Source organism: Heliconius melpomene, chromosome 10 (genome assembly GCF_056956725.1).
Source record: "Heliconius melpomene rosina isolate 202511_hmr_F chromosome 10, ASM5695672v1, whole genome shotgun sequence".
Lineage (NCBI taxonomy): Eukaryota > Metazoa > Arthropoda > Insecta > Lepidoptera > Nymphalidae > Heliconius > Heliconius melpomene.
In genome coordinates, this window is record NC_140398.1 from 12,474,257 (window position 1) to 12,500,863 (window position 26,607).

General features: G+C 31.6%; 5 protein-coding genes across 11 annotated transcripts; 1 reads left to right on the forward strand and 4 right to left on the reverse strand.

The window, feature by feature from the left end:
* Positions 1-939: 939 nt before the first annotated feature.
* On the reverse strand, positions 940-5,992 carry LOC146535703 (uncharacterized). 3 transcript variants are annotated; one of them, XM_085192051.1, is made up of 6 exons: positions 5,900-5,992; positions 3,014-3,119; positions 2,575-2,700; positions 2,426-2,497; positions 1,260-1,403; positions 940-1,074 (listed from the first exon to the last, which is right to left on the reverse strand). In XM_085192051.1, the coding sequence occupies exons 2-6, from the start codon at positions 3,086-3,088 to the stop codon at positions 1,009-1,011; spliced, it is 483 nt and encodes a 160-aa protein (XP_085048177.1). In that variant the 5' UTR covers positions 3,089-3,119; positions 5,900-5,992; the 3' UTR covers positions 940-1,008. The 3 variants fall into 3 exon arrangements, with proteins under 3 accessions (XP_085048177.1, XP_085048178.1, XP_085048179.1); XM_085192052.1 differs by lacking the exon at positions 5,900-5,992 and adding an exon at positions 5,546-5,822; XM_085192053.1 differs by lacking the exon at positions 5,900-5,992 and adding an exon at positions 2,803-2,855 and having other exon boundaries at positions 3,014-3,125.
* Positions 5,993-7,905: 1,913 nt separating this feature from the next.
* Positions 7,906-13,799, reverse strand: ttv (exostosin glycosyltransferase 1 ttv). Its single transcript, XM_085192040.1, has 8 exons — positions 11,874-13,799; positions 10,712-10,913; positions 10,295-10,414; positions 9,855-10,184; positions 9,618-9,739; positions 9,071-9,251; positions 8,524-8,762; positions 7,906-8,297 (listed from the first exon to the last, which is right to left on the reverse strand). The coding sequence occupies exons 1-8, from the start codon at positions 12,734-12,736 to the stop codon at positions 8,117-8,119; spliced, it is 2,238 nt and encodes a 745-aa protein (XP_085048166.1). The 5' UTR covers positions 12,737-13,799; the 3' UTR covers positions 7,906-8,116.
* Positions 13,800-13,947: 148 nt separating this feature from the next.
* Positions 13,948-18,838, reverse strand: LeuRS-m (Leucyl-tRNA synthetase, mitochondrial). Of its 3 annotated transcripts, none has more exons than XM_085192038.1 (6): positions 18,706-18,838; positions 17,430-17,879; positions 15,755-17,108; positions 15,373-15,617; positions 14,481-14,714; positions 13,948-14,257 (listed from the first exon to the last, which is right to left on the reverse strand). In XM_085192038.1, exons 2-6 carry the CDS (start codon positions 17,769-17,771, stop codon positions 14,036-14,038), a joined length of 2,397 nt encoding a protein of 798 aa, XP_085048164.1. In that variant the 5' UTR covers positions 17,772-17,879; positions 18,706-18,838; the 3' UTR covers positions 13,948-14,035. The 3 variants fall into 3 exon arrangements, with proteins under 3 accessions (XP_085048164.1, XP_085048165.1, XP_085048163.1); XM_085192039.1 differs by lacking the exon at positions 18,706-18,838 and adding an exon at positions 18,168-18,640 and having other exon boundaries at positions 17,430-17,710; XM_085192037.1 differs by lacking the exon at positions 18,706-18,838 and adding an exon at positions 18,168-18,640.
* A 975-nt stretch (positions 18,839-19,813) lies between these two features.
* On the forward strand, positions 19,814-21,359 carry LOC146535706 (FUN14 domain-containing protein 1-like). Of its 2 annotated transcripts, XM_085192050.1 has the most exons (4): positions 19,814-19,956; positions 20,094-20,289; positions 20,466-20,571; positions 20,902-21,359. In XM_085192050.1, exons 1-3 carry the CDS (start codon positions 19,814-19,816, stop codon positions 20,544-20,546), a joined length of 420 nt encoding a protein of 139 aa, XP_085048176.1. In that variant the 3' UTR covers positions 20,547-20,571; positions 20,902-21,359. The 2 variants fall into 2 exon arrangements, with proteins under 2 accessions (XP_085048176.1, XP_085048175.1); XM_085192049.1 differs by lacking the exon at positions 20,466-20,571.
* Positions 20,962-24,061, reverse strand: LOC146535707 (uncharacterized). Of its 2 annotated transcripts, XM_085192046.1 has the most exons (5): positions 23,770-24,058; positions 23,407-23,591; positions 22,252-22,401; positions 21,814-21,894; positions 20,962-21,599 (listed from the first exon to the last, which is right to left on the reverse strand). In XM_085192046.1, exons 1-5 carry the CDS (start codon positions 23,857-23,859, stop codon positions 21,395-21,397), a joined length of 711 nt encoding a protein of 236 aa, XP_085048172.1. In that variant the 5' UTR covers positions 23,860-24,058; the 3' UTR covers positions 20,962-21,394. The 2 variants fall into 2 exon arrangements, with proteins under 2 accessions (XP_085048172.1, XP_085048173.1); XM_085192047.1 differs by lacking the exon at positions 21,814-21,894 and having other exon boundaries at positions 23,770-24,061.
* Between the last annotated feature and the right edge of the window lie 2,546 nt (positions 24,062-26,607).

Below are 26,607 nucleotides of genomic sequence, written 5' to 3' on the forward strand. Positions count from 1 at the left end.
CATAACTCATTAAAAATTATACAACTACTTTTAGATTTATGAAGAAAATAAAGTTAAAATAAAAATATCTACCCAAATTATTATTAATTTTTCTAAAATAATTATCAACATTTTTAATTTCGCGATTTTCGATGTTCACGTAGTAATTTTAGTTACGAACATAAAAATCGTTTAAAATGTATATATTTTAGCACTTTCTTATAATTATCATAAAAAAATGAAGGTCTTATGGTACACTTACACACTGGGCAAAAAAAAAATGATTTTTTTTTACTGATTGTCCGAACAAATTTATTGTTTGTTTATAAATCATTTTCAAAATTTTTACCTTAACCTGGCTCTTAAATGTGTGCCTGTTTTTTATGTTCTTTTAAAATTTTGATTAGATATTGTTAGTTCGCTCAAAAAGAAAACGTTTGTTAAAAAAAAGAAAAAAATCGCACTGCGCATGCGCGAACTTTTAATCAATTGCAAGGTTACAACTTTTATTACCAACCAAGAAACGATGAATAAGCAAAAACAAATCAAAATTTAATTTTCCCCCGCCAACTTATGAAATATTTTCATTTCCTCGCTCTGGTACCGAGGTAAAACGTTTAGTTCCGCCACTCGACACACAATGCCTTGAGAATTTGGTGGAAAGTGGGGATCGGAAGGATCCTAATGGAGAGAGTTCTTAATGTTAGGTTCCAATGTTGCCTCCGTCTACCGTCTATGTGCGGAATACGGCATGAAGCAAAAAAGAAGCTATTTCCATTTATATGGAACCTTTTTATTTCTTTTTATTTTTATTTATATAGACATGCAAGAAAATAATATACGATTAATAGATTCAGTGAAAATTATTACCTGACTTTGTTTCATACAAATAGATTATTAAAACGATATAAATAAAATAGAGATATACCTACAATTGTATATAAATAAAACAAAGCTCTATAAGTTCTTTACATATAATTTATTTTAAATCTAAGCCTCCCACAAAATAATGATAAAAAAATATATATATTAGCTGTTTGATTTCTTTCCCCCAAAAATTTCATTCCAATATCCTTGTATGTTAGTCCATGAATCCTGTAAAAACATTAACATATAAATAAAATATGAACAGAGAAAATCGCTTAGGGTCCTCCATTTTAACGGTTTGGACTGCTAGACATGCACACAGTGGCTGCCGGTGGCGGAGTACTAAAGCGGGGTAGATACTAAAGATTGGGCAGAGTGGCAATTTTGAATACAAGTGTAAAAACGAAAATAACCTTTCTCGATTCACGCCATTCCACATTGCGGAGACGAGCTAATCCCTGAAGATTTCGATCAAGTATCTTTAAAAATTCAGATCTTGTTATTTTTGGTGTTGGCGTTGTTCCATTGTCTACTTTTTCTGGTGTAGCAGGAACAGCCTGTTAAATAAAATGTATTTTTTAAACTATTCATTTGTGAAGTTGTCATGGTATTTCTCATAAAATCTTTAATGAATGACCCTCTAAGATACTATTTTTTTTGTACTATTGAAATTGATTTTTAATTTTGGTAATATTTATTATATTGTTATCATCATAGTACCGACTAAGAAGTATAATATAGACGCAGATCAAATAAGTTAGTTTGCCGAAAACAAAGCTGTAAGAGAAATGGCCAGTTATAGTACCGATTAGAAATGTGATGTCTCTACAAGTGAAATGAGTTGGTATGCCGATTGCTGAATCTTAGTGGTTGCTTTTCAGAGATATCATAATGTAAACATTACGTATATTCGTAAAGATCATCTGTGGCGCAGGAGTACAAGTGTGTGACTGTAAACTTGAATGGTTATGGGGTCAATGCCCACTCGAGGAAATGAAATATTTATTTAAATTTATATTTTCATATTTTTGCTCTGATGTCGAGGCAAAGCGTGGCGTTGAGTTCCGCTACTCAACACGCATAGCCAATGAAATGAGGATCAGAATGTCTTAACACTAGGTTCCCTCTGCCTACCCTGCTGTGTGCGGTATACATCATGAAGCAGCATAATAGACATCTAAGGTATATGAATAAAAGATATGGTTTTGTAACAAAACTTGTTCAGTTTGATAAGTATTCTTGATTAGCATATAAAATCCGATTCCATCTAATGTGGAAATGTAACAGACCAGCTAAACTATAAAAAATAAATATAGAGTACCTTAACAAAATTTGCTTAATCTGATTCCATGACCTCTCAGTCTATACGTACTACGTTTTGATAATGTTTTATAAAACTATTTTTTTTTAAATTACCAGATTTACGGACCGGGCAAACGAGCTAGTAGGTCACCTGCAGTTAAGATACCTAATTATAGACCAGAGGAATTATTGATGCCGGCTTTTAAGAAATTTGTTGATCCTCCTCAAGTCCATGGTAAAAAAATCTGGCCGGGTAGTAACCAATATCCATACTTACATTATCATCGGAAAACTGATTATTCACCATATCAGATATTTGTCCATAAGCACTTTTTGTGTCGTTAATTTGCTAAAAAATAAAATACTTTTAAACTTCCAAGTTATTGAACTACAAGTAATAGGTATATCTTTAATTTAGTTTTTTACCTCTAGTATAAGGTTGAATACTGTACCAAAAAAACCCCATTTTGGCTTAACTGCTACACTTTTACCGGCTCTTAATAATGATTGTCGTAGAATTCTGTCTTTTCCAATTGAATCGTCGGCTAAGGGCTACAATCAAATAAAATAATATTTAATGTTAAACATATGACTAGTATATTACCTCTGCTCTTTTAATATAAACATATGAACTATTTTATTTGAATATCTAACCATATAAGTATAGCTACGTTGTCCCGAAAACACTGCTGAAGTTCGGTGATTTCCTATATGGGTAAGCATATTTATAGATAGTTCGTAAGTAGTAACAAAATCATTATATCCTAACATATGTTTTTGTTTTGCTTCTCATAAACTTCTTATATAATATTAAGATATTGCAAGAAAATTGTTCACATAATATGTAACGATTACGTATACTGACTGGTTGTGCAGAGACTAGGAGTGTGACAGCAGCGACGATCAATGTGGATAAAACAAGTTTATAATTAAATTCCATCTTCTCCTCGTAAGTGTTGAATTCCTGAAGCCTAAATAAATAAGCAAAACATTATTTTAAAATTAAAAAATATTTTACTTTGATCTACGAAATCTGCCAATAGGTGAATCTATATTTTAAACAATTAAACGGATATGTTGTTGCATTCTTTTTATTAAAATAAAATTTTGCTAATGTAATTGAATCTCTGCACTATATGTTGGTATTGAAGATCTGCCTCATAATATTGCATCAGTCAAACGTAGCCCTGAAAAGTCTGGTGCCCACCGCAGAAATTTTACTTACAACAACATTTGCCCCGAAAAATTAAATTAAATCAACATTTACACGAACATATCTGTTCAAAGCTAAAGTCCAGAACGACCTCACCCCCCAAAAATATATCTCTAAATATTCTAATGATTGAAGTTAGAGAAGGCGGAGAGCCAACAGTTTTACTCGCTCTCTGAGGCTTATCACACCGCAAACGCAATCGTAACTGCGAGTCGCATCTGAGAAATTTTGAAAACAATTTTGTAACTTTGTTGGCCTATCTAAAGCGGAAAATTCTGTTTTTGTATTTATCATAATTTTACCTAGTAGTTTATTATGTACCAACCTAATGTGTCAATATGCTATTATGGCATAACTAAAAAGTAATTAAATAACAAGAATTATCGTAATTTAAGACTAAACAATTTTCACATTATGCTTTAAAGAAACGTAGACGATAACTATAAAATTTAATTTCCTACCATTATTTGCGGTAGGTAATGGACCTATTAATTTTATTTATTTAAAAGATGCGTATTTTTTTATAACAGTCATTTCTAGTCAGCAACTTCGTCATAAGAATTATCTAAGCCATAATATTATGACAGCCTAAAATAATTATAAAAATAATGTGAAGCCTTGTTATATTCACTCAAGGTATAAGAACAATACGATGAAAAACGCCTGATCGGCATTTCAGGAATATTAACGCAGGAATATTATTATATTTTGGGAAATATTCTTTGACACTTTTCTATTTTTTAATTCATTTGACGCGAACATTTGCTTCTGTTTAGTCTTTTCACTATTTTAATTACAATAAATTTAAATGAAGTTTATAATTGCTTTGAACTTGAGTTCGAACATAAGCTCATGTTCAAATCATTTAGTTTTAAAATTAGTTATATTTATAAAAACTCGACTTGCGCTCCCAGTAACTTGTCTGCCTTCTTTTATCTTTGGTATTATCATGTAGCTTTCACGCAAACCTACCAATTCCTATACGGGTAGCGAAGTAATATATTATTTAACTTCCGTCATAGCTCTTAGAAAAGGATTCCTTATATATTCCGCATCATAAAAATAATTTAAAAAAACAAAAAAAAATGATTCGATAAAAAAAGGTAAAATTTAGATTAAGACATAATTTAAAAAATAGATTAGATTAAGACATAAGATAATAACTATATAATTATCTATCTTAGTATAAAATAAATTTAAATGTATTAGACCAGGGGTTCCCAACCTGTGCGCCGCGGCGCCCTAGTGCGCCATAGAAAGTAAAAAGGGGCGCCGTGAGTTGTTCCTAAATCTGAAATCGGAAATCTCAAAATCTCTTGAGAAACAGTGCGGAGACCACCAAGCTCAACCGTCACATTGAATTGACTAAGAACTGTCGTACTTTATTATTCTTATGTCATAATTGTAATTTTCTCATTTAAATAAATAAAACTCAATTTCATATTGTGGATGTTTTAATTTTTGATTCTATTTGGGTGTAGGTATCTATTTCTTTCGACTGTTTCTTTTTCTAATAGCGAACTAGCTTGGGTAGGGCGCCGTCAAAAAATACCAAACTTGTAACTGCGCCGCGAGATGAAAAAGGTTGGGAACCCCTGTATTAGACAATAAAATCACCGATGAAATCCGTAGGAGAATCAGGGTTACCGACATAGCCCAAAGAATTGGTAAGCTGAAGTGGCAATGGGCGGAGCATATCTGTCGTAGAGCCGACGGCCGCTGGGGCAGACGTGTCTTAGAGTGGAGACCCCGTACAAAACGACCGGTGGGACGACTCCCTGCCAGATGGGCCGACGACGTAAAGAGGTTGGCGGGAAGCGGATGGGTCCGAAAAGCTGAGGATCGAGTGTGGTGGCGAGAATTAGGGAAGGCCTATGTCCAACAGTGGACAAAAAATGGCTGTTGATGATGATGATGATGATTAGACAATAAATTAATTTATTACCTTGAGACAAATAAATTTATAAATAGTTCAAAATATGGCAAACGTTAGACATAATTTCTGATTTTGTAAGTTTAAATTAATATTCAAAACATAATTATATTATTTGCAAATATATTTGACAAATTAAACCACAGTAGATTCATTAATCGACGCAAATTTTTACTGTGTATGTTTCTAATTTCAAATATTTGAATAATATTTGATATCTTATATCATATTATATTAGATTAGGTACCTACAATGAAATGAATAGTTAACTCTTAAGTAGATCTTGGTAATTCGAACAACATATTTAGGTTGATTGCGTTGATGTATTTTATAGTAAAGAACGTTTGTTCTAATGAATGTCGTCACACAAGAAATAAAAACATATAAGTATATTTTTAAAACAAATGCCAAAACCTACACTTAATTAATTCTTGCGCCACTGTAAGGTCACAAGTGGAAAGGCTTGGTTAGCTATGGTCTTACATATGGATGTATTACGAAAGTTTTAATATTATTATTTTTAATTTGTATAAAAAAATGTTACCTATTTTAATGCAATAAAATATTAATAGAACATTTGATTAAAATTTAAATGTACCACTTACCCAAATACCTACAACATTGATGTTAGTCAGTGTTGTTGTTGTCAACTATATATTGTAATATAAAGAACATTCACAATTTTCATTAATCTTAAATCTTTACAAATGTTTAGAGTCGGGCACCGGCTACACGCGCACCGCACAGTCAGCTGTACTATGCGATGTTTCGTGTTTACTCGAACAGTCACTACACTACGAGGCCAAGGACGCTCGAGTTGCGAAGCACTCGTTATGTCAGCCGCGTTCTACTTATGCAACGCCTACCAATTTAATGCACTTAGATGACCCCATCGACAAAGTGAATCTAATATTTAAGGAGATTATGCATATAATAAAAGACTGATTTTAAGAGAAATAGATATTTTATTGTAATAGTTTCGTATTTGAGTAGTATAATATAGATTTTTACTATTACACTAGAGACTATTTTAAACACTATTTCAAAAGAAGATCATCTCCTGAACTTAATTTGAGGCCCCTAAACCGATATTCATTTATGTATTAAAAAACTTTGATTATTATGATAACCTATTTATTCAAATAAACTAACTAATTTCAATAAATCAAAATAAATAATATTTAATTTCCTTGAATATGATCAGTAAACGAGAAATACCTCATGGAAGTTGGATCGATAGGACACACATCAATCAAAATACGTAATATTGATGACAAATAGTAGTTTGCAGGTTCCGCGGAAATAAAATAGGTAATATACTTTCACTATGATAATAATGGCTGTCGTCGTATTCGTAGTACAATCGAGAACATTAATGTTAAAATCACAAAAGCAAAATAATTTTTACTTTAATTATTTTTAACAACTTACTTCAAGCTTACTCCTCTAACAGATAAACAGTACTTAATAACACTTCATAGTATGTACGAGTATGTGCATTACTGGTCACATTAGCATAATGGGCCATAAAGAAATAGTTAACTAATAATCTATTATAAGAATCTAAAGCCTTGGAAATTAACACTGTATTCAATGTGAGCAATAATTACTCAATTATAGTCATACAATCCAAAAAAAATGATTTCGAATACCATTAACGATTCCAGGGATAATGAATATTAATTAATGTAAGCCATGTGATCGAAATCATTTTAATTCGAATTTGAGTTGTACAATACAAATAAATTAATTAAAGTATATACGTACTCGTATCTATATCTCAAATAAAATTTAGGCCTCCGGTCCGTCCTGTACTTACCGCCAATTTTAGAAACATTATATTTTTGTACATTATTAAGTTATATTTTTCTGCCTGAGTAATGATTGAACAATCATCGCATATACAGTCAGCCGCTTCCCAACTGCACGATGATTAAAAACTATTTTCATGTATACTATAATAAAACAAAATAAATGGTGTCTGTACGGGAGTATATTTGCGAAATAACAATATAGAAAGGTTTAAAATTACTAATAGAATATATGAATCTATGTTTTTAATAAGTTTTGTCTGTGTTTGTATATTTGTACACGCACAGTACCCATCTTCATAACTACTGGTTGGATGAATGATAGTTTTTGTATGTATATATTTTTCATTTTTGGAATTTTTTTTATTTGTTTTTTTGTATTTGTAAGTTCAGTAAAGATTTATGTATGAATTTTCGTGATATTCAAAACCAAAATATAGAATACTTCTCGTGAACCAACAGTTATAAAATTTGGCACGAAGGGAGAACTTACAAAACAAATAAAGGAAAAAAAATCGGAAAGTGAATATTTATAGGTATTTCTTATTAAAAAAGTCATTACAAACTTATATTTGTACTTGATTTCATACTGAATCAGTGCATACGCCCACAAAATAAAATTATTCTTTATTCAAATATACTGTTGGAAGTACTTTTGAATCATCAAATGAACAAACCTACATTTTTCAACTTTTATAAGTACAATTTATAATGTGAATCCAACTCGCACTTGACCTGTTTTTTGTAACTACGCGCTTTTTCTATTTTTGAGTACAAATGGATAAATAAAACAAATAAAATATTTAATAAGTTGCTCTGTAATTATTTAATATAATTTTCTTCGGTGAACTAGCTATATATTATAAGTGAATATTACAGTGCACTACCGTAAATAAATTATGAATTGATTATAATCAATACTACAGTCTTATAATTGTAACACAATATACATATGTCAGACACGTATTATAGAGAGTTTGATTTAATTATAAATATTATGTCTTTATAAAATTACGAAGTAACTAATTCCATCTTTCTATATTTTTTTCTTAATGTAGATACTGGATCTTTAAATAATATGGGGTCTAGACGTAATACGGATCGCACTAGGGGCATGTAGCCCCACGCTGCTGCGAATGTGTTGAGGCACGATTGACGTTGAACAAAATGCTCGGGATCGCTCCATGATGATCTACGGATGGAAAACAAATTACATAAAAAATCCTTAAGATGGTTTGGATGCAATTGCTAGGAAGCGATAAGACCATCTTTGGTTCTTCAACCAACTATATATTATAGCCAATATTTTATATATATGAAGATATATAAAATATTGGCTATAATGATGTATTTGCTTTTTTTATTGTTTCTTTACATGAACTATATCGAGATCGTCGTGTCGTAGTGGCACAAGATACCTGTGATGCTGCGGCTTGTAGCGGCGGCGCTGCGCTAGCTTGAGCGGGGGGCGGCGCGTAAGGTGCGCGGCCACACAGTTGAGCAGGATGTCCTCGCAGTTGCGCGCGCGCCGCACGGCTGCCCGCAGCGCCGGCGCCGCGCCGCCATACTGCGCCAGCAGCGCGCGGTGCACCAGCGCCGCGCCCGCCAGCACCATCGAGTACGAGCCGCCCCACCTGCTGCTGTAGCCCCACGCGCCCTGCCCCACACACAACAACATTATATGCTTTGAAGAAAATACCGATTGCTCAAATTGCTTATTTGATCTAAGTTATAATAAAAGCAAAAGGCAAAAGCGTGGCGTTGAGTTCCACCACTTAGCACGCAATGCCTCCAGAATTCGGCAGAAAGTGGAAAACAGAGTGTCTTAATACTAGTTTCCCTCTGCCTACCCTGTTATGTGCGAGATACAGCGTGAAGCTGATTTAATTTTATTCTCAATTTAAAACAGCTACATAAGATTATACAACATGTCTATCGTTAAATGTCTTATGTTATTTTTTATACCTTCGATTCATCCCAGAAGTGGTTACGCGCAGGATAACCGACAATTCGTTCCGGGAAATGCTGCCACACACGAAACGCGAAGTCCAATTCCTCTGCAAGTAATGGTGCATCTCCATCCAAAGAGAATACCGCTGCAGTGGGAATAGCCCACAACGGCTGCCATCTTGCCGACACACCTTCACTATAATAAAAAAATAGTTTTGTAAGGCTATAGTCTCTCTATACATATATTTATATACTTACATCAATGTTTAACAATTCAACTATGTTTAATTTGAATATCACCTTTATGATTATGATAAAATACTATTTTAAAGTCCTATATATGTATATGTAATAATTTGAATGAATTCTTACAGGATGTGAAATAGATGTTGAAGATTATAGTATTTCTGGATAGAGTCGAAACCGCTAAACGACGAAAACGGAGCCACGGACAAAAACTAGTTGGCAGTAATATGTTTGGTAGTAGTGACAAAAACTAGTTGGCAGTAATATGTTTGGTAGTAGTGACAAAAACTAGTTGGCACTATATAGAATTTATTACCCAGGATAATGAGTAGTGGCGTCAATAACCACGACAGGCAGAGGGTCCCGCTGATCTCCGGCCATTCTTGCCAGCGATTTCAAGGAAGGTGCGGCACGCTCACTATCCCACACCAGTACCACCTCAGAGAATAACAAATAATATCAATATATTGTTAGCGTGCTCGTGTAAAAGAGGGTAAATGTAAATGAAAAATCAACTAGTAAAGTAGAAATCAAATTAATGTGAATAATGTACCTTTTCACACAATTCGCTACTAGCTATATTGGCAAGTAGCTTGTGTAAAGCCGGCGACGTGGCCTGCACGTACAAGAGCGCCGTGAAGGTGTCCCCGGGCGTGGGCGGCGGAGCGGCGGAGGGCGGCGCGGGCGCAGCGAGGGGCGCGGGCGGCGGCGCAGGTGCGGACGGCGCGGGCGGACACGCGCCCGCTGCCCCCGCGCCCATCGGCAGGTGCGCGCGCGAGTCACCGTACGACGACAACGTGCCGAGCGCCCCCGGCGATGCGTTCCATATCAATGCTTCACGTTGACGCGACGATCTATGGGCCGTTATTCGCTCTAATATAATCTGCCAAAATAGAATTGAAACTAATGTTGATTGTTGAAAATGAAAAAAGGAATAGAGAATTTCTGGATTTTTTTAGTAACAATAAATATTTTTAATATTCTCAAAAGTACCTCAATTGTAGTAAAAACAATCTTCTCAATTGATGAAAAATATTGTTCCCACAATAGTTGCGTCTGTTGCCTTAAAGCAAGAACACGCTCAGGAAGCACAGACCGAACAAGCTCTGGAACCTAGATTAAACATTCAATATTAAAAGAAAAGTCGATTTTTTGTGTGCAATAAGTATCACAGTTTTTCAAACAAAATAATTAATAAAATTATAGCCATTTGTTAAGAATGACACACAGACACAAACCTATCAAAGCGACAACGCCACACATGCCTCATTCACGAAATCGAGTCGTAGGTATTGGCGGTGAAGTTGATCGTTGTTTAGGTTTAGGTATGCAAAGTTTAATTGGTACTTAACTCAGAGTTTAGTTGGTAAGCTTTTTAGGGATTGGTATAATACCCTATCATTCTCAAACCTGTAGTAAAAGTCTCTCATCAGCCCAAATTACAGCGCGCCGCCAATCTATTCTTTCATCAAATGGTAATCTCCAGCCATTGCTTAGCAACACTGGAACACAGCCAGCTGCTAGGGCTTCCAAGAAACGATAGGATCCCAGACGTCTCCCTCGAGCCACAAGACAAAAAGTTGAATTTGCCAATAATTGCTCATAATCATATCTGTAACAAAATATTATGTTTTTAAATACTTACAACAATTTATCAACTTCAACTTATAACTGTACTCTTGCCTTTAGCCAAAATAGAAAAAAAAAGATATCCAAAGTGTTTGTACCTTCACCACTTTAAATGAATGCACAGTTTTAAGTACTCTATAGAAGCTTAATACATTTAAAACAAAAGAAATTTTGCCAATAATGAAAAACTTATTTTTTCAAACAAATAAATAATAAAATTACCTTTTTTAAATAAAACGCCATTTATATAGAAACTAACCTATCAAAGCGACAACATCGCACACGCCTCATTAGCAAAATCGAGTCGTAGATAAGAGTAAGTTGAACATTGTTTAGGTTTATTGTAGGTAATTGCGTAAATTAAAACGATAGATATCCATTTTTGTTTGGGTATGTCATTTGAGAATGAAAAGTGGCAGATTGGCAATGTTTAGTAGTGTTTTTGTAGTAGTAGGTGTTTATGTTATTGGTATCTATTCATAACTGCGTCACATGTAATACAGTAAGGATAAAAATCATGAAATGATAATAATAATCCTATATCTCAACTATTGACAGATCTTAAAATATTTTACCCTATATGCTGCTCCCATAAAAGGAGCATAAATGCTTCCACCTGTATAATTTAATGTTTTGACAATATAAACAATTTTATTTAAATTAAAAAAGCTAAATTTTATTTAAAATACAAGACCATATTATAAGGAACTTAATTATTTAATTTTAAAATGTTAAATGATAATGTCATGACATTGTACCAAAATTTAACATTTATATATAGGTGTTACAGTTAGATCTATGTCAAAAATACTTAGAAAATCACACATAATTTTTATTTATAGTTCATAAAATTTCTTAAGCTACTTCAATCATAAATTATAATAATTTAATTTATTACATTATTGATCAACTGTGCAAAAAATAACAAATTCAAAATTCATACTTATCATATTCCTTGTTATCTTCATCACATCTTTCATCTCTTAAATCTTTCCAAGATTTGCCATGTCTGCAGGTAGTCACCAATATAAGATTATCACCATCATGTAAATGCCACAAAGAGTTTCTAGTTTCACTACCTATTCCATGCACATATCTTTTTCCTTTGAATGCTAGTAAATGCTTACGAGGTGCTGGGAAAGGATTACCTGTAGCTGCAGGAGGAATACCACCACGCTCTGGATGTTCTTTGTGAAACAAGGGAAGAGAGATATCAAATCCATCTCGAAAAATTGTTTCAGATGCACTTGCTCTAGCAATAATAGCATCTCCAGGATCAAAGCCTAATGCCCCTTCTGCATAGTCAGGCCAAGTCCCACTATATAAATTAAAAATTAAATGATTTCTGCCATTTTTCCAGTATGGGAGGTGTGATAGCCTTGCAGCTACATCTGGAATGTGTTCTGGAGATAAAGGGTCAGCATCTAATGTATCCACAGCAGGTATAAACAAACATGCTTCTGTCGGATCATGTGTGGCATATCTTGATTCACGAATTACTGATAAAACTTTACGATAAGTAGCGCTTACAGGTCCGTCAGTAGGATATACATAAACTTTCGGATCATTTCCACAATTAGAGAAATCAAAACATGTTTGCATACGGCATGGTTTTTTAACCGTTTGAGGATTTCTCTTATGCCGAGATGGAGATTCATTTAATTCTTCGTAGCTTGCAAAGGACGGTAACTCATCTTTACGAGATTTTTGTGTTTTAGCATGTTTTAAGGTATATCCTGTTATAACGCAGTATATAATGCAGAAACAGGACAGAACTAAAAAAAAATAGCGTTTCTTCGCTTGCATTTCTTCCTATTGATTTCTTTCAGCTGACATTTTTCAATTGACTTATTTATTAGAATATAATAGATATAACACGAAATATTTTAAAATGAATATATATATATATATTTACTAATTATTATTTTGGTTTAACAACTTATTGACATATTCAAATGTATTTTGTATAGATTACAGTGAGAGATATCAACAATCAACATTACCATTTGTTTCTCTTTTAATATTTATAATTAACAATTGACATTTGACATTGAAAAAAGTGTTGTCATCTTCAATCTTACATTGGATCATGAAATAAGATATCGGTAAAGCGATGGGAATATAAATCACGGGGTGATTAGACACAAAACCAAGAAGGTTTTTTTACACCGAAATATCTAATGATTTTCTTTAGAAAATCTACTGTTTTAATATTTATTTTTTAAAAAAAAACAGCTTCATGCTGTATCCCGCACACAGCAGGGTAGGCAGAGGGAACCTAGTGTTAAGACACTCCGTTCCCTACTTTCTGCCGAATTCTGGAGGCATTGCTTATGAGTAAAAGAAGTTTTTTATCACTGATTACGACGTTTATAAATATAATATAAAAAAATAAGCAACTTTTCTGAATCACAAATTAACACAGTTTAACCGATGATATTCATACAACAATGATTAGTTTATTTAACCTTTCCCTTACTTTACGTGTATATAGGATTTCAAGTATAAAATATTTCTTTAGAGGCCGCCGTGACGCAGCGGCACAACGGTGTGACTGTAACGCGACGATTGTGGGTTCAATCTCCACTCGAGGAAGTAAAATATTTACTTACGCTTATATTTCCATTTCGATGCTCTGGTGTCGAGGCAAGGCGCGGTGTTGAGTTCTGCCACTCAACACGCAATGCCTCCGGAATTTGGCAGAAAGTGGGGAACGGAGTGTCTTAACACAAGGTGGCCCCTGCCTACCCTGCTGTGTGCGGGATACAGCGTGAAGCTGAGATATTTGATTTATTTTTAAATTGATATAACTTGTTTATTTATGAATCAATTGTAATAAAACAAATACTAAATGTTAATGGAAGCTTGCCAGATTCTAATAGTGGAAGCTCCATTACTGTCGGTTAAGTCGTACCGACACCTACTTACGATTTTATTATAAGTTTAGATGTTTATAAATAAGTATATAATATTCTTCACGCTCTGTACGATTTTGTAACAAAATTAAAATACAGTCATAAATACTACAATATGTATTTTATGGTCCAAAATGTGTAATTTATTCCTTTTGTTAACTCAATCATTTATTGGCATTTTAAGAAAAAGTTATAATGTTTGTACTTGTTTTTGTTTCAATTTCCTATTTGTATATATATGTAATATCGCACGACATTCTGGATAAAGCTCGTATTTTGTTCTTACTATATCTGTCTTAATTCTATCGGTTACTGCTTTTTCTTTTAGCATCATATGTAGAGCTTGCTCAGAACTTAAGTTGCGAAGTTCTTGAGCTTCTATTTTTAAATCACATCTGTCAGCTCCATCCACCTGAAATAATGAAAAAGTATGTAAGTAAGTTTCAAATAGCAAAATAGGTTATCCCACATAGTGGAGCAGATAGTGAGGACATACTTTGTTGGCTTGTCCTATCAGAGTGAGGAAAAAGGTGAAAATTATTTACAGATAATTAATCATTGTTTACAGTCAAGTGTTAAAATTACATTTTTAAATATAAATAATTGAAGAAATAATAAAAAAAACCAGAACTCACTTTGCACTGAAAAGATAAAGGAAACTTTTCATCTACAGTAGGCCAGTTCTGTTTAAAAACTCCTTCATCCCAATTAATTCCTGCATTACTAGATATTCTGTTAGGTGCGGATTGAAATCCAGCCCAGAGTTCAGAACAGAAATGTGGAGTAATAGGAGAAAGCATTATAAGCAAACAGGCTAATGAATGTTCATACTCCTTACTTTTCGCTACTACTTCAGATGGAATGTTATTCTGAAATTATATTGTTTACTTGGTTTTTGTTTAGCTTATTGTCATATATAAAGTAATGAATTGTCAAAGATTGTTATGTAGATTTAAATGTAGGTACATGCTTTGTTAAATAATAAAGTGAATTCAAGTGGGTAAGTTGGAATTATGTATGACAAGTTTAGTTCACTCTCACTCACAACCGCATTGTTTACAATAAGGTTCCGAGCCAGATAGTAATACTAGCTAAAGTAAATATTTTTTTTAGATCTTTTTTTAGTAGTCAACGGTATTCTTTGTTGGTACTTGTGTTTTTCTTCCTTATATCATAAATCAGCTTCACGCTGTATTCCGCACACGTCAGGGTAGGCAGATCGAACCTAGTGTTAAGACACTCTGTTACCCACTTTTTGCCGAATTTTGGAGGCATTGCGTGTTGAGGGGCAGAACTCAACGCCGCGCTTTGCCTCGACACCAGAGCAAAGAAATGGAAATATATATTTCACTTCCTCGAGTGGGGATCGAACTCACAACCGTCACGTTACAGCCACACCCTTGTGCCGCTGCGCCACGACGGCCTCAAATCTTAATAATATTTCGTCCTAATAAATTTTTCTAATTTTATATTTTAAATGTGAAAAAATTATATGGATTAAAAATTTATATAGATTAATATACATACCCTTAATATATTAGTTAAACTTTGTAAACGTGATATTCCTACACTGAGCTTTTGGGTATAATTAAAATGATAAGATGCAGTAGCAATAAAATAATTTTTTGAATTCCATAATTTAGATTCTATATTTTGAAATTCTTCAGGGGTCATTTTCTTGTCATTTTCTATATTATAAATAGATCTTTGTTTTAGAAATTCTCTTATGGTAATCCACAATCTATGTTGCCAATTTAGTACTCCTGGTAAAGCTGTAAAAAATTGTAGTTAATTTGTTTAGTTTTTGTTAATTAATTAAAATTATGTGAAAAAACACAACCAAGCTACAATGTTTGTGTAATTCAATTGAATCCTATATATATATATATATATATATATATATACTCACTAACATCTGACCAATGTCTACTTGTCTCCGGGGGAACATCAGCCAATATTAATAAACGTGTTGTGTCACATCCATATTCTGTTAATAACCTATGAGGATTCTCCCCATTGTACTTAGATTTACTCATTTTTTCCCATTGTACCAAAACTGATTTACCAGTACCTTTTTCAATATAGTTTTTCCCAACTTTATCAACTTTTTCAGAAGGCAAGTACTTTCCTGATGATATAACCTTATAAGATTGACCCATAATCAAACCTTGAACTAACAGTTTTTTGAATGGTTCTTCCGTTGGTGATAGTCCAATGGAATGAAGAAAATAACTCATAAATCTTGCATAATACAAATGTAGGACTGCATGTTCTTTGCCTCCTATATAACAATCCACTGGAGTAATTCCAGTTAATTTCTTTTTATCAAATGGCTTCTCCTCATTATTGTGGTCTAGAAAACGGTAATAATACCAAGAAGAGTCAACAAAGGTATCCATTGTGTCAGACTCTCTTCGGGCAACTCCTTTACATTGGGGGCATTTGCAGTTTAACCATGAAAGCATATTTGATAATGTAGAAGTTTGAGTTTTATCAGATGTTTTTTCTGGTAAAAGGACTGGAAGATCTTCATAAGGTACAGGTACTGTTCCACACTCAGGACAATGGATAATTGGTATTGGTGTACCCCAATATCTTTGTCTGGATATAAGCCAGTCCTTCAGTTTGGAACTGACATAATAACCACCACAATTTTTATCCTGAGCAATTTTAATAGCTTTCTCATTTTCTGAATTTATATCAAGAAATTGCTTTTGAATTGACAGATTTTTAATATTTAACAATGAACCCAATCTCCTATCTCCTTCATCATAAGTAGGACAAGCAATGTATATATCTCTACCTTCTGGATAGTTTTCATGGTCAGCAACATAAACATTCATCTCTGAGTTAGTAATTGGATTATAGCACTTTAGTTCATTAATTTCTTCTGCCGATAATTCTTGTAATATTATGTTACTTGTGCTTATGGTTATAAAAGTTCCATGAATAAATTTATATGGCTCTGATGACCAAATATCAATATTTTTTTCCTTTTTTCCTTTCTTTATAGTCAAGTTAACAATAATGCCATTACATTCACCAATCCAATGTTTTTGTAAATTTATAATATCTTTCCAGTTTTCAAGTTTTTTAGTATTCAAACCATCATATAGACTTTTTGCATATTTAGTTGTTTTTATATACCACTGAGTTAAGATTTTTCTTTCAACTTTTGCTCCAGATCTCCAAGAACATCCATTATCATCTACTTGTTCATCTGCCAAAACAGTACCATCTATGGGATCCCAATTAACTTTTGCCTGTTAAACCAAATAATTGTAATATTAAATATAAACTTGTATAATATATATCACATGAGGGAAAAGGAATAAAAAATATAGGAAAATGAAATGGCACATATATACATAATATGGAAAATTAAAACAATATAACTTGTTAGTGTATTTTATTAATATTATTTTGATTTAATAATTTGCACACATTGTCATACATGGTTCTAAATATATTATCTAACAATGTCTACAGTAAAGAACAACATATTAGGTAATATTGATTTTAAAAAATGTAATGTAATGTATTTTAAATAAAAAAAATATATATTTTAAATTAACATACATTACCTTATTTTGGTAAGCCAGTCCATTTTCAAACAACTTTAGGAATATGTATTGTGTCCATTTATAATATTTGGGGTCACAAGTACTAAATTCTCTATCCCAATTGAAATTGAAACCTAACTGCAAAAGTTGCTTTTTCATAGTTGATATATTAGTATTTGTCCATATATGAGGTAAAGTATTATGTTCAATTGCTGCATTTTCAGCAGGTAAGCCAAATGCATCCCATCCAATCGGGTGTATAACCTCTTTTCCTTTTAATTTATGAAATCTCGCAATTGCATCTGAAATTGAATATACTCTTACATGACCCATATGTAGATTACCTGATGGGTATGGGAACATAGGTAATACATAAAATTTGCTTTTTGCCTTGGTTGTATCATAATGTAAAACCTCATTAGCCCAATGTTTTTCAATTTTTAATTTTCTTTCAGTATCTAAATCATAGTCCTGGAAAAACATAATTAGCCAGTCAATATATTCTTTGTTAGCTGTTGTGGTGTTAAAACACAGCATTGAACTGTAAATTACACATGATAGTTGTGGGTTCAATTCCCTGTTATGAGAATGACTTTTTTTCTTGCTTTGGGAAGAAAACAAAGAGTGCCTTCACATTAGGATTATGTAGTCTACCCTGTTATATAAATGATACAGCACGGCCACAAAAAATTATGAGTAAATCAAATTATTGATAATGTATGACAAAAATATATACACATTTAAGCAAACAATACTGACCCATAAATTCAAAGATGTTTTATATCTACTTAATATACATATAAGTAAAGGTCTGTCTTTGGCAGTTGGATATTTATATAATTTTAAAAATACCATTTTAGGATGCTATGAAAATTGTTATCATTACTTTTTGTCAAATGATTTACAGTGCTTGAATAGATATTTTTGTCCTTTAATTATTTTTGTGGTTAGAATTTTTATATGAGCACTGTTTATAAATGTAACAAATTAACTATGAGACATGAGTCTGGTCATACAATTATATCAATATATTGAGTAAGCGGTTTTTTTATTTTCAGATCCGCTCTAATTTTTTGAAGAAAAATATATTGTTATGGTTTTTAAGGTATATGTGTCAAATTTTGTTAATTCTTTTTTCGTAACTAAACAATATGTTTACATAGTAAATATTTTTATTTCTTAATTCTTATTCTTAACAAAATTTTATATAATGTAAATCTTGATTTAAACTATATGTTGACATTAACCATTAATGTTGCCTTATAAATAAATATTTTTTCGACTGTTTTAAACTTACAGTTGGTTTATTATTCTTGATCACGTAATAAAATTACAAAACCCTGCTATGATCCATGATAAAATACTTATATCTTTCTATAGCTATAAATCGATATTTTTCTATATTTATACTTATTAGTTTTGTATAAGTATTAAGTAATCTATTTCACTATGTTTTACTTCATTCTTTGGTTTATACTTAGGGACACGGTATCGAATAGAAAGTTTCGATACTGTACTCAAGAGTAGTATCGGAAAAAAAGTATCAATACTTCGAAATATTGAGTACTTTTGTTAGATCCTAATAATCGTATACGTCAAGAGTCAATGTCAGCAGTATCAAAAACATAAAATATTATAAATCCTGTTACTCGTCCTTATAATCGCTTAATAATAAAAGTTTAACGCCAGATTTAAAGAACCATACCATACCACAATAATAAAAGTTTTTCGAGCCGTTTTGGTGATAGGTGTTTCAGAGTTTTTTTACGAGTACTTAGTAGTAGTGTAACTAATTTAAGTACTCATTATTATTAAAATTCTTATCAAATAGTAATTCGAGGATAATTCAGATTTTAAAAAATATTCCGTAATTATGATCTACCATTCTCGCATACAAAGGATTCCAAAGGAAGAGTGCGTGTGAGTGACATGTTGCTATCATTAGTATGAGTTAAATTGGTAATTTATTCGCTACTTGATAAGTACAAGTATCAAAACAACAACAACAAACTATCGAGTACAAAAGTATCGGAATCGAAAGGCAATATACTCGATACAACAAAGCATCTATACTTTTTCGTGTCTATTTATACTAATTGGTGTGAAACTTGAAAGTGTCTATGGGTACTGAATACTGATTATGATTTTTCATTTTATTGAATTTTCTTCTTTGTCAATTCCTAATCTGAGTTTACTTTCAACTTACGAGTGACTAATATTTTTGTCAACTATTGTAACCCGTACTACGTTTTAATTCTTATAATTTCTATTTTTTTAATAGCTACCTAAATTTAACTAAAGTTATTATTTATATTATTTGTAAACTAAGTTATTATTTATCTTTTATATAATCTTATTTTAATCAGGAACATATCCCACAATATATCTCTAAATAATAAGAAAATATGGCTAAGCCGAAGAAGGATGAAACATCTGAAGATGCGAAAAAGATAGTAGATGATGCTAAAAATTTCATTGAAAAAGCGATTGCAGATATTGGAAAAACATCAGCAACAAAGCAGCTAATTTTAGGAACTGCGTCAGGATGGTATTCAATTTGTTGAACTCTTAGTCATAGATTCGCATATTTCTTTGTGATGATATTATATACCTTTTATATCTTGCTTACAAGTGTTGATGTAGATGTTATTTTATATATGTTCATTGTCAGTTGCTATTTTTTAGGATAACTGGCTTTATGACTATGAAAATTGGGAAACTTGCTGCTGTAGGAATTGGAGGTGGTGTTATTTTGTTACATATTGCCAGTCAAAAGGGTTATATTGATATTAACTGGGATAAAATTAATAAAAAAGTGGACAAAATATCAGATAAAATTGAGAAAGAGACCACTGGAAAATCTCCTGATTGGTTTGAAAAAGTAAGCAATATTAATTTAAGTGTTCCCTATTTAATTTTGTTGCTTATTTCACATCTGTATTTGACCAATTTTATTTATAACATATTATTGGATATTTTGATTTATACAAGGGATGAATTTTTGGGCTTTCAATACCTATATGCCACACAATTTTCAAAGAAATGTTTTTGTTCCAGGTTTTATTGTTTGTCAAAGATAATTCATATTATTCTGCTGGCTTTACAGGAGGCTTCTTTTTTGGCATAGCTTCATCATAATTTATTAAAATTTTACTTCTATAATGTGAGTCTCTTCAATGCATTTTAAATTGTTACAAGGTCAAATACAGAAGTGTGTTCTTTACTTGATTCACTTGTTATAAGATTTGTTACAAAACATGAAAGTTTTACTTATTTTTTCATGGATACAAATGTAGGTTCATGTATTTAATATAAACGTTTGGATTGGAGGTGAACCTCTTAAATGAACATCAAATGCAATTTTAGTTGTTGGCTTTAAAACAAAATTATGTAAGATTTTTGAAACAACACTTAAAATTCTTTACATTTTTTATATTTTAAATATATATATTACTATTAATGATATTAGACAATATTATGTCTATTTTTACAGGTGGAGAGATTTGTTGACCGTAAATTAGACAAAGCTGAGGAATTATTAAAAAAGAAAGAATACAAGGCCAAACGTTGGTATGGCAATTTTATTGGTGATGATCAATATCGTGCTACAGAAACACATGTATTTTTAGCATCTTTCATTGCTGGTATGGCAGTAGGTCTTATTTGTGGAAAGTAGATACATATAACAATATAGTTTGTTTGATATTGTTATCTTTCTGCATTCTTAATTTTTAGGTAACCATCTCATAATATTCTATTATCCTTCTAGAATTTCACTAGTGATTAAATGTTTTCTTAGTTGTTATAAATATTTAATTTATTTAGGATTTTTAATATTCTAGTTATAAATACATATGATTACCATTATTAAAACAATTAAATATGTGAATAAAAACATGTTGAAAAGTGTTTCTTCATATTACTAATCACAATAAAACAATTAATTATAAACATTGTCTTATTTCAAAAAAACCTTTTAAAAGAGTTTATTCTTGTAGTTTAACAATGTTTTTATGGTAATGGAACAATTTTTCTGATGGCAATTGCTCTAAAAAATTCTTATAATCCTTTAGATATTTGTTTTTGATGGTACAAACAGCATTGTGATATCGCCGCCTTTCAAATTTTGGCAATGTATTCCATAAATTATTATCATTTTCATTAATCAAATTAAACAAATCTTTTCCTGATCTGAAAAAAAAGATAGATAATGTATTTCTTGATAGTCAATAAACATTGATTCTCCTAAAAAAGTTTAATTTTAAACCTTTTGTTTAATTTTATACTAGAGACAAATATTTCATTATACAAAGAGACAAAAACTACTTAGGTGTATTATCATATTTCAAATAATATTTGTTTACATTAAAAAGAAAAAGACTAAATGTAAACTACAAAAACTTACAACAACTTTGGAGGAGCAGGTTCTACAATCTGCAATTCATGATTTTGCATATCTTTTGAACCATGACTATCAACTGGATACCTGAGTTTAAAATTCAAGGCTTATATTTAAAAATTATAACAAACAACAGTAACTTTAAATAAAGTGCCCAATACACAACTTGTGAAGTTGATTAAGGTTGGACAAGGCAAGCTGGACTGGGCTCAACTTCGGTGACTTATAATCAGTGTCTTCTTTGACTTGGGACACCGCAAGGTTGCCAGTGTGCGGTCATATACTTTGCATTACAATCAACTAGTATCTCACTGAGTAAGCCCACGGCTTAAAGTTTAAGATGCATGTGTAGAAGGAGAATATAAATTCTACTTTAAAAATGTAACTTATGCTTGTATGTAAACAATTTAAGTAAAGCACTGATATATACTATTGTTTACTTACGAAGGGCTTCCAATTGAATCACAGAGAGACATATGTGTAACATTGCTAGGGTTATTGCATAATGGAATTGTTTCTGATTCATCCAATTTGCAATCTGTTGCTTGTTGTTGGTCATCATTTGTGTCATTATCTATTTGAGCAGTTACTGCACTGAAAATAATGGTAGACTTTTTAAATAGCAACATCACTAGGACTATTTATTACTCTTGCATGTGAAAAAATATTACATTTGTTTAAATCTATATTTTAATATTATAAAGCTAAAGTGAGTGTTTGGTTGAAAGTGATCATGAATGCACAAATCAACAGGAACTACTGGTTTAAGGAGAAAAAATCCTTGCCTGTTGGATAGTCCATTTATAGAGGAAAGATTTATGCTAAAATACCTAACATAAATTACTTTTATCTGTATGTGCCTGTTGGGAAAATAACCTTACAAACTTAGAATATCTTATGTGTAATTAAATTAATTTCAGGTTACAAACCAAGCAAGCATTTGGCGCTCCGTTCTCTCTGACTACCCCGTTAGGGATAAAGTATGAAGTTAAGTACAAAGCAAATGTTACAGATATTTGGTCTGTACCCTGAAAAGTAATCAGTTTTTTAATTTTAAATAAAAAAAGTAACAAATAGATAGCATAGTAAATTAAATCTTTAGAAAGTGATATTTTTAATAGATATTTAATAAAATAAATTTTAATCTTCCAATCCAGTCATTGTGCAAGGACAAAAGTGTAAGACTATAAACATGACAGGTTTTGGGTTTGATTCCCACTGGAAGAAATTGAATAGTTCATATTTTCATATCCTCACTTGTGATGAGAAAGTGTGGTGTTAATATATACTAAAAAAAAACTAAGATCTTAATGCTAATTATTGAAATACTTATAAAGTATGTTTTAAAACAATCTTTGATTTATGTTGCTATGAAAATTGCCTATGTACCTTTACTTGGATGTTCCCAAGTATTTGGTGCTACATTATTAAACATTTAGATCTACCGAACTGCAGAATTAGTGATATTAAAATGTATTTTATATTTACATTTTTCACTCCAGAAACTAAAAGCGATAAATTACAATTACAATTTTAGTATATATGGGATGGGATGGACAATACACTATTTATATAAATTCCATTTACACAAAGATTTACCTATATCCAGATTTATTTTCTGTATTTTTTTTTTTTAATAAGTAAGGTTCTGTTTTCTTTAGTTGCTCAGCAATAGCTTTTCTATAACACTTTTTATGCTCCTGATATTTAAAAATAAAATATTGTTTTTCATCTTTACTTAAAGATGCCCAAGATTTTACTGCTTCAGCTAGCACCCTGTTGTTCTGTAAATTGAAATACTTATTCAAAAAATTTTTACTATTGCAATTTACCAATTTATATCATCATATATAATTTATTTTATTAATAAACAATTTTTATACGCTACTACTATAGAGATTTATTTAAATACTGGAATATATAATAATAAACCAAGGCACTTAACTATTAAATTCTTTATACCTTTACTTTGGTTTCTTCTCTTTTTTTGCAATATACTTGAATATAATATGCTAAGGCACTTTTTGGCAAACTTCTTCGATAATCGTCCATTTTTATAGAAAAATAAATATCAAAAGAATTCAAGTGCCTTTTTAAACGTAAATTATAATAAATTGAAGATCAAAATATCTATGTTATTTTATGGCTTTTAGGCGTGTCAGTAGTCCAGTGGAGTACAATTCTCTAGAGCACAGAACACATTTACTCACTCTAGAGTCTAGAGACCGATGTGACCGTGTGAAGTAAAATGACGGAGGCGAGTTGTAGGTACATTTAATTTTTTTGTTTTGAATTACAACTATAGTCTGGCAAATATGTTATTGATAATGGGAAGCACGCGCGGCAAATTGCGCAGAAAGCGTATTTTGATGTCTGCACATAGACACCCGCTCACGCCGGACCGATTCCCCGTAAGGGCTCGCGGGGAATCGGTGCGGGGTGTGACCGGGCTACGGTACAGTCGAGCGCAACGCTATCAGTTCATTACTATGAAATATGAATAAAATATCATATAATAGCATCATATATACGGAATGGCGTAGTAGAGCATTTATCTAGTAATATAGTAGTATAATAATTAGTAAAAAACACCAAAGCAACATACAAAATGAAGATATGGATAAGCAAATTGAAAAATTAAATAAAAAAATTGAATTAAATTATTATAATGAGGCCACATACAAATCTTCTCAATCCAAATTCAATAAAAAAAGTTAAATTTAAAAAGTAAATTTAATATATAAAACATGCAAACAAATACAAGATTTTGGCGTTAGGCAACATGCAAAATCAACTTATGGGTAAGTTTTTATTTTTTTTTTATTAATGGAAATATAGGTCTTAACAAATAAATTATGTTAATAAATAATATCTCCAATTCAATCAAAACTTTATTACCGTTTTATTTAAAACGTTAATTAATGCATGCATGAAAGTAAAAAATAAAAATTGACAAATAATAAAGCAAATAATTAAAAAAAGGCATTTTTGTTTACAATTAATTATATTCTTGTTTGAACAATATAGTGTGAGCTCGATTGTACCTATAAAGATGTGTGGGTGCGAATTTCCTGTAAGGACGTAGCGCTCACACTGAGGCAAATGGCAAACTATGGCAAAGGGATACCGCACTCTCATTTTTTGTACCTCAAAATTTATTGAAATAATTTACCCAATATTATAATCTTTAAGATGTTTAAATATTGCCAGATATTTCTATATTCATATTGCATAGTATATAAGCTTGTATTATGCATACTGAATGTTTATGTTGTACATAAGTGTGTATATAGTATATACACATATACGTAAATGTTATGTGCCATTAGTTATATAAGCAGAAGCTTAGAATTGATTAATTATTTATTGACTCAAAAATATTATACTTTTCGGGCTAGTCTTGATTTTATTCTCGACAACAATGTATGGAACATTTAGATATCCTCATAAAATTTTCGTTTTGTATAATTTACTACAACATATATACATAAACATGATCAGATATTTTAATTATCGTATAGGTAAATGTGATTTGCTAAGCGTGGGGTAAAACAACATAACAGGGTAACACTGATTGAACGTTCTCTGCGCATGCGTATACTGCGCAATTTGCCGCGCGTGCTTCCCATTATCAATAACATATTTGCCAGACTATACTGTAAATTTATATTTAAACTTGACCTAGCAGGTAGTTAGTAAGTTTACATGTCATGCGCAGTTTTTTTTTCGAAAATTTATTTTATTTTCCAAAAAGCCCCAGGACTGTTCATCAACTAAATATGAATTCCATAGAACACAGTTACTGCAAATTTTGCAACTATATAGATTCAAACCCGCACCTTTTGGACACCGACCAAACGCTTTAACCTAAGCCATAGGTTTATGGGCGTGACCTTAGAATAGTCTGGTCAGTAAATGTGTTCTATGAGTCTGGTACACATCCTTAAAATTATAATAAAAATTTTTTTCCCCAAAATTAAAAAAAAAAAAACAATATGTTATTTATGTAACGTAGCGTATCGTGCATGCATACGTTCAACTAATAAAATTAATGAATGTATAAAAAAAAATCTACAGCCTCCGAAAATTTGCATTAACTAACACCCAGGTGTTTGAAGCCATTAACAATCTATGCTTGAATAACACAGCTATATCGTTTTTTACCCTGTAAGCATTGTCCGAGGAACTCAACACCGCGCTTTGTCTTCTCATCAGGAAATGAAAATTTCAAATACTTAATTTCACAACTCACAACCGGGGTTTGCAGTTATGTAGTCGTGCATTTCAAATAGTAAACAGTAGTAAAGGCCAATCGTGGTACAAGGGCAAAAGCGTGCTACTAAAAAGTGTAAGCACGACAGGTTGTGGATAGTGTGGATTAGATTCCCACTCGAGCAAATGAAATATTTCATATTTTTATTTCTTTACTCTGGTGTCTTCAAAATTTGGCGGAAAATGGGGAACGGAGTGTCATAACACTAGATTCCTTCTGCATGTCCTGCTATGTGTGGGGTACAGCGTGGAGCTAAAAAAAATTGTAAATAAGTATATAAGTATCAATAATTTTACTTATTATTTTTAATTTTTTTTACCTTGGTAACGTACCGTAATTAAAATATTATTTTCTACATTTTAGTTTTTATATAAGTTTGTGCATATTAGTATAGGTTGTATAGTTGGTTTTATCTATGGTATGGTTCTTTGATTTTGGCGTTTTTCCATTATTTGTATGAAGTGAATATTCTTTCCCTTGGGTATATGTATTCTGTGGTTTCGAGCGTGCCAGTTGAGCAAGGGTTA